This window comes from Aphis gossypii, chromosome 3 (genome assembly GCF_020184175.1).
Source record: "Aphis gossypii isolate Hap1 chromosome 3, ASM2018417v2, whole genome shotgun sequence".
NCBI classification, from domain to species: Eukaryota; Metazoa; Arthropoda; class Insecta; order Hemiptera; family Aphididae; genus Aphis; species Aphis gossypii.
The window spans coordinates 12882785-12899902 of record NC_065532.1 but is presented as its reverse complement, the minus strand read 5'-3'; the positions used below and the strand labels follow the sequence as shown (position 1 = coordinate 12899902).

Sequence of the window (17118 nt, the reverse complement as noted above, 5' to 3'; positions counted from 1 at the left end):
ACCGACGACCGACTACCGTTACAAATATAGTATACCATTATATAGGTAGCCAGGTATAAGTAGGTACTTATCCAGAATCTTTCTCGCAACACTATAATAATTTGTTTAATTATCATAACATAGGTGTGGTTTCGTTTTCAAAATCGTTACATGAAATAGGTTTTTAAGGTATATTTAGCCTATACAAATACTCTGTACTTTTAATTAGGTATAGGTATTTACAGGATATTTCTGTTTTATTAAATCGATATTAATTTATTTCTAGGGCGTATATTAGACCATGGAAGCATAGATTAAAGATGCTATGCGTTCTTCCATGAACATATGTCATTTTAATCGCGAGATAAGATTAACACCGAATACGGCCGTATCCACAATCCACTATCCGTTTATTACATTTTTTTATTTAGCTCGTCAAAATTTAGTTTGGGATTTTAATTTTTCAATAATTTGTACAAAATGAAGTATTTTCTAGTCATATCATTATCAATTTTAATATGCTTAGCTCACTGTAAATTTGATATCGAAGAAGTGGACGAGTTTGAGGAGTTTGAAGAGTTACCTAGAACTGAACCTGATTTGAAATTGAAGGATGACTCCTCTTCTCCCATCTTGGAAAAAGCTGAGGCTGAAGTCACCGTCGAAGTATATTAAAATCATGAATAGTTCGAAACGAATTTATTAAACAATATTAATTGTTTTTAATATGTTATTTTTGATAGGATGATGACGAATTTGAACACTTTAACGACGAAGAGGAGTTTGAAGGTTTTGACACTGAAAGATTACATGTCGACGACAAGGATCCTAAAATAACTATTGCTTCTGTACCAGTTCCTTTCCATACAAAGTGGTCAAATTATATTATGGAAACTCTATTAATTATTGGTATTATTGCATATTTTGCCAATTTTTTCTATGGCCGGTCAAAGAATGCTCAGTTAGCAGATATATGGTTTAAGACACACAAATCCTTACTCGAAGATAATTTTTCTTTAGTTGGTTCGTATATAAAAAGTCTAAATAGTATTAAACAATGGAAATTTATTTAATTTATTGGCGTAGGTGATGATGGTAAGATTGAAATAGAGAATAGTGGCTTGATCAAAGAAACTGAAAGTACATATACATTATGGTGCAGTGGCCGTACTTGCTGTGAAGGAATGTTGGTTGAATTAAAATTCATTAAGGTAATAAAATATAAATGTTTATTTAGTATTTACACATTTTAATGAATGATGTTAAAATACTAATCTGTGCATATTATTTTAGAGACAAGATTTAGCATCCATGTTGAATCAATTCTTACGACCTGTTAAAGACGAAGTACAAATAAAAGTTGATATGAACAAAGAAGATATGGATACATTTGTTTTTTGTGTAGCATCTAAAAAAACAGCAGCTCGATATTCGAAAGAAATGGCTGACCTTGTAAGAAGTTATTGAAAGGCTTGAACTTTGTTCATTTCTAATTTTTTTTGTTTTTTTATGTTTAGAGTGTATTTTGTCCAGAACGTAAGCCTGGAGCCAATTATGGTTTGACTGATAGTTTTAGTGTACACAGCGAATTAGGAGAGGTATCTTCATCAATATTGGATGCAAAGACTGTTAATTATATTAACAAATACTCAGATGTCATTGATTGTTTACATTTTTCTGATAGATATTCAGGACTTAAGTTAACAGAGTAAGTTTTTTTTATGAAATTATATAATATGCCAAGCATTATGTTTAAATTGGCTCTGTTTATTAAGTTATTTAATAAATATTGAACAAAATATAGGCATGTATGAAATTAGCCTCTTGCGGTTCATTAGATACTAAACTGCAGTGTGTGATAAAATTACTTCTATCGCCTCAAAACAAAAATAATGAATACAATTTTTGCGTCTGTTTAATATTCTATATTAATAAAATAAATATAAATATATATATATATATATTTTTTGTTCTAGTGAAACTGCAGTTCCCACTAAATTACCAGCAGTGAAGAAAGTGTTAATATTCACATTTACTATTCCTACTGATAAATACGCTGATCCTCAGGAAGCGATTAGTACCATTTACCCATTAATGTCATTTATATTCCAATGTATGGAACGTATTAAGCGGTTGAGAATTAGCAAAGAAGCTAAAAGTAAAGCGGAAAAAAATAGACTGCGTGTTGAGGAAGCATTTTTAAAAACTACTCATGCAGCACGTGCTGAAGCAGCTGCGGCAAGAAAAGAAGAAAAGAAAAAACTTGAAAAAGAAAGAATTTTAAAAGTAAAAGTTGAATTGTGTTGTATTCTTTTGTGAAAGTAATAATGTATTTTTTTAAATTTTATTATTTAGGAGGACCCAGAGAAGCAACGAAAGTGGGAGGAAAAAGAGATGAAACGTCAACAAAGGAAAAAGGCACCAAGAATGAAACAACTAAAAGTTAAGTCTATGTAAAAGATGATACGGGGTTTTATTTAGTTTTTTGTATTTTTAATTGTTGGTCTTTGGTTACATTAGGTTACAATATAGGTAGTTGATTTTTTTTATTATTATTATTTGAATTGTTCAATTTTTTTTCATTTTAATAATTTATTGTATTATATATTTTAGGTGTAACTTTTTTTTGGTATGTTATTTTTGTGACATACCTTTGAACTGTATTGATATCATCCCAAACTAAATAATATATTTCTTATTCATTACATTTAAAAACAAGTTACCTATGTGTTTAAATTAGGTATATTTATAAACAGACTGCCATTCGTTTTAAAAAATATATAATTACATTTTATTGCTCATAAGTCATAAGTTATGGCATAAAATGTATTTAATAATCTAAGTGTGTTGAATCAAATTTAATGTTAAATCTATGTGAAAAAATAAATAAAATCAATTTATATAGAACAAAATGTGTTCATTAATGTATAACATAAAAATATAATGTTTCATGAATTATTTTTTACTATTTCTTATTATTTTTGCGTTATATTGTTTACTTTTTGTGTATTATAATCAGTGGCGTAGCCAGGGGGGGGGTTGGGGGTTGAAACCCCCCCCCCCCCCTTGGGCCGTATTTTTATCAAAAATATAATGTTTATAATATAGAAAAACAATCATTTATTCGTGGTAAAATGTATTCTGTTATGCCGTATTCACGTTATCGACTGCACTGGTGATAATAATCATTATCATTCAATTATTTTATTATTTCAATACGGTTGTAGATTTATTTTATTTCATTACTAAAAAAACCCCCCCCTAAAAAAAATCCTGGCTACGCCACTGATTATAATTATTGTAAGATGCAATATTGTTAATTTTGATACCACCAATAGGTGTGTGAATAAAGTTAACAGCAAATCATAATTTTTTTCAATACAACATGTTCATTTGTTTGCATCAAGAAACATGCACAGTAGCTAGTGGAAATTTTCATTTATGATAGGTTAACACAATTGATGTGTTAAACTAGTTAGGTACTTAGTTAAATAGGATATATATATTTTTAATTAAAATTGAAAAGGTGTGCAATTATTGAAGTAAGTTATTAAAGATTAATCAATTACTTTGTGCCGTAAAAAATTAAAAGGTTGGTCTGAAAAGAGAAAGTATTCAAATTTAATACTGTTGGTACTAATAAAATTGTAAAAGAGCCTCACGTGGGTTGTTGATGACCAAACAACCCCAACTTTGGTGTTTAGCGTTATAATCTCCACCTATAATTATAAAATTATTATAATTACTTATTATCAGATAGAAATTGTTGGATAAATTGCTTGTGGTTATGATATGTTTTATGAGACGGTAATTTGTAGCTATAATCAGTGGGATATTATTTAGTTGAATTGAAATAGTACAAGATAAATTGTCTTTGGAAAAAATTGGAATCGTAAAATGGATTTGATTGATATTACCATATTCCTCCGCAATGTGGTGTTTTGTATGGGACATGGGTGGTTGGCTTTTAAATTTAAATATAAGATATATGGGGCGCGATACGATTGCGCTCGATTTATTATTTTTACTTTTAAAGTTTTAAGCAATGTTGCCAAATACATAGGTGAACGGTAAATTCGTACATTGCTATACAATACATACCTAATCTGTTACTTATTATTGTCGATACCAGAGAACTTACCATCATTAATTGAAAAGTATTTTTTTTTTAATTTGCTAGCGAATGTACAGATTTTTTTTTTACTTTTTTGTTTGGTTAATTAGTTTTTTGTAAAACTGGCAATATTCAGAAGTAGAAGAGCAGGAGTAATCTCTTTTGTTGATGGTAGGTACCATAACAGACAAGAGCTTTGATCGGTTTTATTGTTATTTTTATTTTTGCTGATTTTAATCGGAAAAATTTGACTGTATTGAATGCTTGATTTTCGTTGATACCTATTCGTTTAAATATTAAATGTCAATTGATACTTTGATAGATATTAATTAAGCAAGAGTAAAAATCTTTAAATTGGAGACGAGCGATCGTGTGTGTGTGTATATAGGTTATACTGTTATAGCCTTATATTTTTTATATTTTAGAATTATTATATAATTATATTCTTGCGTATATTACAACTATGGAGAAGACGTTACACAAATTAGTCCTCTTGTACGCCGAGAGAAATGATGTCGCCGACGCCGCTGAAGAACTGGCGGCCATAGATGAAGTTGTCGACTTAATTTTATTGGTGGTGACGGCCATCCAGGATCGCATTGGTGCCGATTTTGTTCCAGCACCGGCGATTAGACATTTTTTATTTAACGATCAATCAACCCAGACGTCCGACGTTTCAGAGTCGGTATGGTAGAAAACACAGGCGAGTTGGTGGAAAACACAGGAGAGTCGGTGGAAAACACAGGCGAGTCGGTGGAAAATACAGGCGAGTCGGTGGAAAACACAGGAGAGCCGGTGATGGTAATCGAAGTAGAGAATAAACATCAACCGACCGCTATTGAAGACGACGGTCCGACGGCCGCATATTCGGATAGCGATAAAAACAACGACGATGACTTGCCGGCGGAGGGTGTGGTGGAAACCGGAGCCCCGTGATGGTAAAAGACTTAGCAGCGGTTGAGCCCGATCAGCCGTACGTAGCACCCGCATCGAGATGTCAAAGCCACGCAAGAGACGATCTGCGGGGAAGATCATCAATAAGCGTGTCGCTCTGCGCTTGTGCTGCGTACGCTGAGACGGCGTTCGAGCGGAACTACCATCGTTCAACCTCCTCCGCCGAAGACATCTGGCAGGACGACGGCGACGCAGAACAGGGAATACGGGAAAGAGCACGGACGGTGTCCGGCGGTATGTCACCCGCGAGCGCGTTTTCCGGCCACCTGCGCGCGACGACGGAGGATCGTCGGACGTCGCTAGCTAGTCGGTCGGCGATGCGAAAGGTCGGTTTTATGTCGCGCGGAACGACGACGGACGGCGAAGAGTACGACTGGTGACGGTACCGGCGCGGAGCGGGCAACGATTCCGCCCCGACCGGTACGACGATGGCGTTGGCGACGACTCGCTACGGCGGCGGCGGCGGAGACTTGACGGGTTGAGTGAGACAGTAACTGTTATTTTCACTGTTATTTTTGGTGTAAGTGAACAATAACAGTTTATAACAGTTACGGAAATTGATAACAAGTTGCCATCACTATAGTCACCAGCTTGAATTTCGACTATAGGTAAAGCGGTCAAAGATCCACAACCCATAGCATCGCTCATCTTAGCTGCTCGCTCCAAAAGACAAGAATGAAGGTAGAACACAATATCACCTAGGTAGGCCTCACGACCGGTTGGACGCCTCAACAACAGAGACATCTAAAATAAAATTATTTGAAAATATAATAAATAATAATTAAAACAAATTTATTCCAAATGTTTATATACTTGACGGTACCTAATCTGAGTTGTTAGACCATATTTTTTTCCAGAATTGTTTTTTTATCGAATACAATGGTTTTTCATTAAATCAAAATTTAGAGCATTAATTACAGTAACCTGTTCAATCATGAAGTTACAGTACACATTATACCTACTTAAATGGATTTTTTAGCCTTTTATACATATAAGTCTAGATATTACATACTTTGGGTGGAGCTCCTAAAATTTTTTGTTCCAGTATAGAAGACATTTCTGAAGCTTGTACACTGCATGTTATATTATGCAATGACCGACAGATGAGTTTTAATGTAGTCCTTGAAGAAGTTCTGTTTATCTAAGCATAATTAATATAATTATTAAAACCCAATTTATTGACAGTTCAATAATATCCAAGAGTAATGGTATTTTAAATCAAAGTTAAAAAAAAATCATTTGTTAATAAGTATATATAGGTATCTAATATATTGTGTTTGTATTTTCCATCATTGAATACATACTATTAGATTTAAAGCGGAGTAATGAGTATATAGATTTTTATTATAAGTAGTGTGTATGTATTTTTTTATTTGTGTCTGAAGAAACTTTTTTTAATAGAAAAAATGCTCCGATCATAAACTTCGAGGGAAGTTTCTTGTATAACATTTTATATATAGTTTGTACTTTAAGGGAGTCAAAATTAGAAAATTTTCAGTACTTAATAAAATAATCATGAAGAACGATTAAAAATCACGACGTTTCTTAAAATTGTATTATTGTAACTATAAATAGTTATATCGGCTCCATTCAGAATTATCCAGAACTAATCAGAGTTATAGATGTTGCAACGTTGATGATATACTAATATTTATAGTGAATGTTAGAATAAATAATGTAAGTATAGTTACTACTTTACTAGGCAAGTACAAATTTAACTTTAATTTTCGCAATTACTTTCGTTAGGTACCAAATATCTAAACTTGGAAACTATGAAATAAAACAAAAAATAAAATAAACTAACAATATTCTTACTTCGATCAGTTAACTTTTTTAATTATTATAATTGTCTTAAACTGACTTGTGTTTAATTTTTATTTTTACAACAGTAAAAACTAGTTCCTACTATAAAGTCGAAACCAGTAAAACTCGTGTGCTTAATTAGATTATATTCCTAATTGTTTAATATGAAAATGCACTTTATATAGTATTTATATAAAACTATAAATATTTCAATAACAATCAAAGTTCATAAGAAAGTAAAGTTGTAAAAATAAATGTGTTTCAAGTAGACTCTATGCAAAAAATAACTAAAAAAATCTTATACATAATTTCCAACATACAATGAGTGAGAGGTTCATTTTTTAGATAATCAGTGATCCATAATGGAATAGCGAATGGATCAATGTTACGGGTATATCGTGAAGGAACTCTGAAGCTGATGTGTTGAAGGAATAAGGAAGAATCGATTTTACCATAAATGATATTCTGAAGGAAGGTTAGGTCACGGGCATTAGGGCGATCGGCTAGAGATAGTAAGTTCATGTTTTGGAGTACCAGGGCATACTCATGAGGAGGATGGACAAAATTTAAATTGTATACATACATATATACATAATATATAAGAATTAATACAAATTAATTTATTTTACCATGGGTAAAGTGTTGTTAAATTGTTTTCCAATTTCTGTAGAAAAACGAAGCGATAGACCAAACATCTTTTTAGTATTTTGTATTTAAACGTGATCGTGCATTATCATACGATAAATAACAAATAATATGGTCGCAACTATGGTGTATAGTCGTATGGACTAAGATGGAATGGACTCAAAAATATTTTAATATCATATTGGTGTATAATGGTGGTGAAGTCTGATCATCATATCATTCCCTAGAATTCTTACTAGCCTATTAAAAGTGCAGTGTTTAGTGATATCTAATGATAAGTTAATTATATTGCATCTATTCATTTATGTTTACTAGTGAAAACTTATTGTTATATCATGAGTCATGACAAAGTAAGTGTACTCTACATAAAATAGAAGTTGGTAACATGACAAAATAAATGTACACATTTTGTCTAGGAGACAAACCACTTAGTATAGGTACCACGATGTAGAGAAGGTAATAACACTCTACATCGTGCCAATGGCTTTACCTGTTCTGATTCTAAAATATTATGCAATTAAAACCAACCTAGATGTAAATAATTGGTTACCAAATTGTATTTAGACCTTTATCATAAAATAAAATTACATTATAAAAAAATTATCAAAAACTGTTATGGATAAAAAAATCGGGAATGAATTACTTGTACGGGGTAAATTATTTCCAAAACACTGATTCCGATCACTTTATGCACTCCTAGCAAATAAACGAAAATCTAAGATGACAAAGAACCAGTTAAATTTTATCTACTAACAAATTATTCGAGGCTATAGAAATGTACGAAATGACTCAAAAAAACACTCATAAAATTATAAATAAAAATAAGCTAGGTAATTATTTATCTCGTGCGAGTAAAGACGGGTTAATAAATGATGTGCCTAAATAAATTTTTTTTTATATACTTAAAAATTAAAAAGTATTTTTATTCATCCTATTTTATGGTAAATTAGATTTTTAAATTCCCAATTACTCTTATCTGGAAATGTTTAATTCCATGTAATTTAAAGAAAATTCAATTATTTAGTTATTGGGATTTTAAGTATAAATATAATATTTATGCATTGTAATTTATAATAATACATTAGGTGTATTGACGTATTGTCCACAGATTTATTAAAAAGTGGTAAACTATAACTAATTATTCAAAAAAAAAATAAAAATAAAACGCAAAATTTTAAATCAACAGAAAATATGTATGAGTGACTAATTAGTAATTACTCAACTTTAACATGGTATAATTGCCATGATTAAAAACAATTTATGAAATAATTAATTTGGATTTTATTTTTTTATTTTCATAGACTTAATAATTATTATTTGTGTAAGTTCTAAATAAGAACAAAACAGAATATTATTATGAACACTTGTCCAGGTCTTATTTGAAACAACCCAGAAATAGGAAACAATTTTAAAGAAGTAAAGAATTGAAAAAAAACTACAATTGTATTTGGTAAATAATAAATATAAATATATTTTTTTTAATCGGGCTAAATAATAAATCTAAAATTTTCAAAATTTGCCCAACTAATTTAATATTTTTTCACTATATTTATGACTAAAAAGTTTTGAATATAAAACGATTAAACTATAAGGTATTCAATTAAATAAATAAATAAGAATTGTTATTCAATGTACAAATTAGGTTAAAGATATTTACAATACAGTACAATAATGAAAGTAATATAATAATATTATATATTATATTCCTTATCATAAATATGTAGTAAAAAAATTATAACACAATAAATAAATGTACAATTAATATGTTATTTTACAAATAAAAAATCATAAATCAAGAGGCAAACCGGGTCAAAAACAACACTGGCTTATCTATCAAAAATGATGAATAATAATAATATATAATACTAATACACAACGGTAAGAACACAAAGTATAAATAAAAATCTTTTTGCTATAACTTTTAACAATCGAGTTTGAGCTTTCAGCTTAAACTTATTTGTGATTAGAAATAAGCTATGCCGTATGTTATACAAAATTATGTAAAAGAATTTAAAAAACAATTCACTTGTTTGGAATCCGTTGTACTTGTTTTCTGTGTGAGTGTCTATATTTGATCACATACAATTCTATAAGACTATGTATTTTCTGTGGATTAATCTCACCACTCTTATTGTGACAGATCTACATACAGGATATAACATTAATTAAAAGAAATTATTTTTTATTTTTAAACTTTTAACTTACTTTAGGTACAGCTTTCCTCATAATATCTTTGTACTGTTCTTTCGTTATATGCTTTTTGTTGTAGTGAGGCTTTAACACGAGTTTCACTTCTTCAATAACACGTTCTTGTCGATTTAACTTTTCCAAAAACTATACAAATGTACCAAAAAATTAACAAGTGTTTTAAGATTATACATTTTTTGGAAATTAACTAAAGTAATATGTTAGAAGACAAGTAATTAAGAAATATCACCTTATTTTTTGATTCTAATTCAACTGCTGATCCAGGTAAATCATCAACACTATCCTCATTAGAGGTATTATGTTTAGAATCTAAAAATTAATACAATTGTAAAGAAAAATAATCTTTAATAATTAGTAATAAGAGTAAGGGGTAATATTATTATATGCTTACATTTTGATTTGGTCGAAAATTTAAGAGGTTTTAGGTTCTTAATTTTCATCATATTATCAAAAATAGTAGGAGGTTTAGACTGTGGTAGTATACTGAGCAAAGTGTCCAATTTACTTCTTGCTTCACTTTTGTTTTGGTTCTGTGATGTAGGCACAACATTCTTAGTTTGAGGAACAGGGCTTTCTGGTGATGAACCTTTCATTTCATCTACAAAACCTTCACCAGGAGAATAAGGTGAATCAGCACCATTATCAAATGCAGATGTTTGACTGTCCTCGTTGTCATCTAAATCGATTATTTCATCTTGATTAGTAGCAGTGGGTGTTGGTTGAACAGGACTAGGAGTTTTGGTAGCTACTGGACTAGTGAATAGCGATGTGTTTGTAGTGGTGGTGGTAAGTTTTTCTGGGGATTTATCTGTTTGAGTTGAACTTTGGGATTCTAAAAATGGTGGTGTTATAGTTTTAGCTAGTATCTGAGGTGAAACAGAAGATTGGCTATCAGTAGTTTTGTTCTCCTCTATAGGTTGTGCAGATGTATCATTATGATGGTTATCACCATCATCATCATTGTCATCATCATCTTCAAACATATCAATTCTAGGTGGTGGGCTTGGTGAATTTGATTTTGTTGGTTCAAAAGGATCATATGCAGTCTCACTGACAACCGTGTCTACAGAGCGAGGAGGTTCTGGAGGTGTATTAGGTCCCCGGCCTCGTACATCATGAGGTTGAGTGTGATCTTCATCTTGACTATTAAATTCACAACTATTAGTAGATATGTTATCTGGTTTGGAAATGGTGATAACTGGTTCAGGAGGAGTTTTCGGACCACCAATCATGATTGTTGTCAACGTTTGGGTACTGTTTTCATTTTTCTCCACAGGCTTTTGTTGTTCAGCAATAACAATTTCTTTAGACTTTTCAGGACTATTGTCCTTCTTGGTCTCAGATTTTTTCACTTCTTTGTCATCATCACTGTCTGTTAAAACAATAATGGACTTTGGAGACATCTCTATTTCTCTAAATGGAGAAGTATTTAAATCTATGATTGCAACTGGTTTAGTATTATTCACTTCAATTGTCCTAGAAATTCTTTTACGATTCAGCCATTTAGGGTTTGGAGTTCTTTTTGAGGACGTTTTCTGAATTACAGAAGTAGTGTCTGGTGCTGCCTCAGCATTATTGTTTTTCGATTTCTTGGTGTTCATATATGGTACAGGTTCTTGCCATTTACGTTTTGGTTCTTGGGAATTTTGTTTGGATGTAGCATCTTTGTTGAAATTAACACTCACCATAATATTGTCCCCAGAAGCAAATACTTCTTTGACGGGTGGATTAGCTAATTGGCGTGTGGTCAGGTGTCGTTTAGTGATTTTGGATTTTTTGGAGGTATCGTTTTTCACTATCACTGTTAAATTGTTTAATGCAATGTTGTCATTATACTCTGGAAACTCTTGATCTCTGGAAGTATAATTCATATCCATATCTGTTGCATGACGTGTGTAAGCAGGTGATGGGGTACGAGAAATATCAGTATGTGACCATGGACTCCCAGTCATTTGATCTTTAATTAATTGCCATGACGAAACACCAGGTGACAATGATCTTGGAGATGGGGATGAGAATTGATAATCTTTGGATTTTTTCTTTAGTTTTTTTTGTAACATTTTATCAGTTTTCAATAGTTTTCTCTCCCAGGCTTTTTCTATTTTAGAGTAAATACTTGTTTTTTCTTTTGATTTTTTTGCTTGGCGTTTGGATAATGGAGAGACTTCACGCTCTTCATATGAATCTGGAGAACGATAACGTTCTTTTGTAATTGTTTGATTCTTTTCATACTTTCCTAAATGTTTTGAGCTTCTTGACCGATGCCTGCTCCTAGATCGATGTCTACTTCTAGAACGATGTCTATTTTTAGATTCACTACGATAACGGCTCCTAGAATGTTTTCGACTTTTTGGTTTACTTGATGAAATAGATCTTCTTCGTTGCTTGGAACGACTTCTTTTACGTTTCTTACGCCTACTTCGATCTTTAGAGTCTGAATCACTACGACTAGATTTAGATAAATCCCTTCCAAATTTATCTTTTTTGCGTCTAGGCCTGTCTTCGAGTACTTTTCGAACATCATACAATTCTATTTCTTTTCTTTTCTGTTTTTTTTCTTTTTTATCATTTTCTTCACCTAATTTATCTTTTCCCTTTCCATAACGATAGTTTCTATCTTTAGAATTTTTCGATAGTTTTTTCCATGGCACAGTTTCTTTCTCAGACTCTTTTTCTTTAACCTTATTTTTATTATCATTATCCTTGTTTCCCTTGGTTGTCAAAGTTGCATCGTTTTTACCATTTGAAAGTTTATCTTTTCTTTGATTACTATTAGAATTATCTATTTGATTCTTAGTCTTTTTCTTATCTTCTTCAGAATCTGATATTGGTTCAAAATCGAAAGGAAAAGATTTTTTTTTCTGGTGATCAGCATTTAAACTATTTAATGTTGTACATGATACATCAGAAGTAGCATCTCCAGTTAAATTTATATGTTCTTGATCTACAACTGTGTCATCATCTATAGGTACAATAGTATCATCACATTCAAGGTCTATTATATCTGATTCTTGTTTATTTTCTAATGCTTTAGATGTTTTGCTCTCACATTCCACGTCTGAATGAATTTCATTGGTGACATCAATTACATTATCATCAGAGTTCGATTGATTTTCATTTTCATCACTGTTATCAATATTTTCACATTTATTACTTTTGTGGGGTGAAGATAATTTTGTATTTTCAACAATTTCAATACTTTCCACACATTGATCTTCAGATTTTGGACTAGTTTCTCCATGATCAGATAACATGTCTACTTCTGGACTAACAGGTGGCATAGGAATAAACTGAATATCTGCTTCTCCACTTGATTTATCACTTTTAACATTTTCATGTTCTAAAAAAGGTCCATATTCTTTAGGTGAATTAGATATATTGAGACTAGTAGAAGAGTACAATGATATATTGGGACAGTCATCATTGGTTTCTTTTTCATCTTCTTCAGAAGACATACCTTCATCATCAGGGCGTAATACATTGGTACTGTTGGAAATAGGTATAAGTGGTATAGATCTATTTTCTACCTGTTCCATGTAACCACCATATGTTGGCGATTGCATATAAGCAGTTCCACTTTGCTTGCTTATCTCTGTTTCTTCATCATTATCACTGGGATTTTCAGGATCGTAATAATCTTTATCATCAATTATAAGATTATCAGCATCATCATCATCTAAATTGATGCCCAATAATAAAGCTGGTGGATCAGGAGGTGGTTCAAGTGCTTTAAAAGTTTCTTCTGCCTGAGTACTAGGGCCACTTTCTTCCTCTACGTTGTATTCAGTAGTGACTGTCTTAGGAGGAGTCCGAGGCTGCTTTCTTTCTCCCATTTTTGTGACATTCATACGAAACTTGATAGGACCAGAGTTTCTAAAAGGAAAAGGATTGACTGGTTGATTTTCACTAAAATTTGGTTCATTAGTTAATTGAGATTCTTCATATGAACTTGAATTTCCAGCATTATTATATGATTGTTCATTATTTCTAGAATAGTTTCTATTATTATTGCGATTTGATGAATAATTACCAACATTATCAGAGTTCCTATCAGTTCTATGATCTGAATACATTGGAGCTTGAGTGATGTGTTTGTCAACATTTTCTATAGTTTTATTTTTAAATAATTTTTCTTGTACATTCAATATATTATCCAAAATATTAATTGAATCAGTGTTATGTGATATGTTAATATTTCTACGTACTGGCCGACGTAAAATTTCACTTATTTCCTTTCGAGAGATCAAATCAGTTGTTGAAATACGTATTCGAGATATAGTTGACATATTCAAAGGTCCATCACCACCTATATCTCGCTCTTCTTCAGACCTAAAATATAACCAACAATATAAAATTATTTTATTCGTATAAATACCTTAGTTTCAATTACGTACTCTACAGAAACATAATCAAATTCATGAGGATTTCCAAATATACTTAATGATGTATGATCTACAAAATTTGACGAAGTACCCAATGAGCTATTATCACCAGAAGAGTTTTTACTCCATCTTGATGAACACATCCCTAATTTTTCAGCTAATTGAGTGTTCTTTTTTCTTACAGGTTTAATACCCTTTATAAAAAAATTAAAAATACATTTATATATTTATTAAATTGTATTTAAAATATTTTAATTACTTTTTTCCTCCCTTGTTTAACCCTGACTTTTCTTTTTGAATATTTCTTTGTCCTTTTTCCATTAGACACGGTTTGTAATATACCTCCTTCAGTAGCCTACACAAGTATAATTATATTAATTATCTTTTAATTGTTCTTATTGTTTAATAATATAAACCATTACATTTTGTCGTAAACGTTGAGTATTCATTCGCACACGTTCGCTAGCTCTTGTTCGTGGTACCAAACGTTGTTGTAATCGTATTCTAGTTTGCCTTGGTCTAGGTAATTGTTCATCATCATTTAAATCATTTAATAAATCAATTACTTCTTCGCGATCTATGTCATTGTCACTTTGCTATAGGATTAAATATGAAAATAAACCATTAAAATATTATAATTAAGTAATAACTATATTTTATAGAATAAAAAAATAATCAAATTATAAAAATGTAGTTAATTAGCACAGTGTAGTTGAAATTGAGGATTACCTCTTCTCTTGCTTGACATTGAGGACAATACCATTCTTCTAATGGGACTGTATAAATAGGTGGATTTAGGCAATCCATGTGATATCCACAGTCACAAATATCGCACAATAGCATTTCATCTTCACGATGACTTAAATGGCAAACCTAAACATATTCATGTATTTTAAAAATTAATGATAAATACTTTATAATATATAATTACAATAAAAATAAAACTTACCTCACAGAATGTTAAGTCTTCAACATTTGAGGTGGATTTCTCAACATCATTTTTAAGACTAATATCAATTGTTTGTAATATCTGACCATCAACACTTCGCACAATAATGAATTTGAAATCCAAACGATCTATAGGACATGTCTTGGCATTCTAATAAAAAAAAAATTGAGACAAATAAATAATTAATTATTACTTTAAAATAAATAAATATATTTTACTTTTGCCCATTCAGTTAGACAGTTTAAACAAAATGTATGTAAACAAGCATTTGGTGAAGCTAAATCTTGTTGTCCTAGTCGGGTGAGACATATTGGACATTTATCAGATTCTCCATCAGAACTACTGGATGAGCATTCTTCATCACTTTCAATAATCTAAAAAAAAAAAATATGGATAAAAACATCAAATTATGATTATTATTTTGATAAACCTAACATTTAATTTCTGAGGCTTATACACATGTATATCCGTGTCACTATCACTGTCTCCGGAATCTGCCATCTTTGTGCTTTGACTTTTAATTCTGTAAGTAATATAAAACAAATTATATGATTATAGACAAGAGCACACTATAAGTATAAAACTTGGTATTATAATGAAAATAATTTATAGGTAACTGCGCAAATTTTAAATATTAAAGATAGGTACCTAGACTATTTACAGAGTAACAATAAATTAAGTCAACAGAATTAATTAATAAAATTGGACAAAGCTAGTTCCAACAATATGAGGTTGAAAAAGTTTTATCATAACTACTTAACTAATGTATTTATTTCATAAAACATTATATTTATATTGATTATTAATGTACCTAACCTACAGACAACGAAATACTAGTTATGTGTAAAAAATTGATTACTAGTACTTTTTTAAAGAAAACTCAGATGTCAACAGGACAATAAGATCATTTATATCTAGTATCAATAGGTTTGAAATAACAATAATTAAAGTCAAGAACAATATGTATGTTATACATATTTAATAAACACTATATTAATACACATTAACATTGATATCAGCCACAGATAGGAAAATGCATTCAATTGTACCAAAACAGTTATAATATGACACTAATACCTAGCAGACAATTGAGATAGAAAATGTTGTAGAGTTTCTTTAAGTGGTAATGTGGAGTTATTGATTAGACTGCTAAAAACAGCAAATAACATGTAATGCTGTGTACATACTTTGAGTATGTTTCAAATGGATACGAAGTCTGAGATGGGACGATCTCGTTTTGAGTTTGGTGTCCCGTGAGAGATAGACGACGACATTCCTCAGCCGACTGTCTCTCGGCAAAGGGCACAGTGGCAGGCCGTCAAGCTATCATCCCTCGGGACAATGTCGTTTGGCCAGAAAAACCTGTCCTGGATTCTCTTCACTCCTATGGCAGACTTCGGTGTTCGGCCTTCGGAGATTTGGCGACGGACACTGCGGCGGCGGCAGCAGCGAGCTATGATCAGACGACTTCGGTGCGGCTGTTGCTCACGCGGTGTGCTTACGGGATCTTCTGGAGGCGTGTAACAGCAGTCTTTCCACGTTGGAATAATAAAATAAACTCGCCGAAAACGTTCGTGTACTGATCTCAAAATATAATAATAATAATAAAAAAATTCGTCAAAATACAAATGATACACAAAAATAATCAAAATTTACAACAAATCACTCATGTCCGACGGACAATGTGACAGGTTAGCCAATGTGATATGCCGAGTTCAAGGACGCCGACGGTCAGTGTTACCATGACGTATCGGTGGTGGGATCAGTTCTTTCCTTGATAAGAATTATAGCTGATTTAGCTGAATAGCATAATCATGTGATCCTTTTATTAAAAAGTCTAAGCCACAGTCTTAGATTAGAGAATTCTCTAGTGTTCATGCCATTTTATAGGAATTTTCGGCGATTAACATTTTACTTTTAATACCTGCCGATAGGTAGCAATGTATCATTTTATGAATGAACATTATAATATTATTATTGACGGAAAATAAAACATATTCGAATATTCCTAGACCGGTTTAGGCGGTTTAGCCAGCGATGAAAAGCGATTATAAAAAAAAAAAATAGGCGATATTTCTTAGGCC

General features: G+C 31.3%; 2 protein-coding genes and 1 long non-coding RNA gene across 3 annotated transcripts; 1 reads left to right on the top strand and 2 right to left on the bottom strand.

Moving 5' to 3' along the window:
• The first annotated feature begins 366 nt into the window (after nucleotides 1–366).
• On the top strand, nucleotides 367–2891 carry LOC114126405 (PAT complex subunit CCDC47). Its single transcript, XM_027990347.2, has 7 exons — nucleotides 367–645; nucleotides 723–1002; nucleotides 1066–1190; nucleotides 1273–1431; nucleotides 1497–1687; nucleotides 1956–2265; nucleotides 2335–2891. The coding sequence occupies exons 1-7, from the start codon at nucleotides 460–462 to the stop codon at nucleotides 2434–2436; spliced, it is 1353 nt and encodes a 450-aa protein (XP_027846148.1). The 5' UTR covers nucleotides 367–459; the 3' UTR covers nucleotides 2437–2891.
• A 965-nt stretch (nucleotides 2892–3856) lies between these two features.
• On the bottom strand, nucleotides 3857–6211 carry LOC126550697 (uncharacterized). The gene is made up of 3 exons (XR_007604750.1): nucleotides 6060–6211; nucleotides 5871–5971; nucleotides 3857–5791 (listed from the first exon to the last, which is right to left on the bottom strand). It is a non-coding gene; the product is annotated as an uncharacterized LOC126550697 (long non-coding RNA).
• A 2958-nt stretch (nucleotides 6212–9169) lies between these two features.
• Nucleotides 9170–16698, bottom strand: LOC114126407 (putative uncharacterized protein DDB_G0282133). Its single transcript, XM_027990349.2, has 12 exons — nucleotides 16222–16698; nucleotides 15470–15557; nucleotides 15253–15408; nucleotides 15035–15184; nucleotides 14815–14958; nucleotides 14508–14681; nucleotides 14345–14440; nucleotides 14098–14279; nucleotides 10095–14032; nucleotides 9933–10012; nucleotides 9701–9829; nucleotides 9170–9637 (listed from the first exon to the last, which is right to left on the bottom strand). The coding sequence occupies exons 2-12, from the start codon at nucleotides 15533–15535 to the stop codon at nucleotides 9518–9520; spliced, it is 5235 nt and encodes a 1744-aa protein (XP_027846150.2). The 5' UTR covers nucleotides 15536–15557; nucleotides 16222–16698; the 3' UTR covers nucleotides 9170–9517.
• Between the last annotated feature and the right edge of the window lie 420 nt (nucleotides 16699–17118).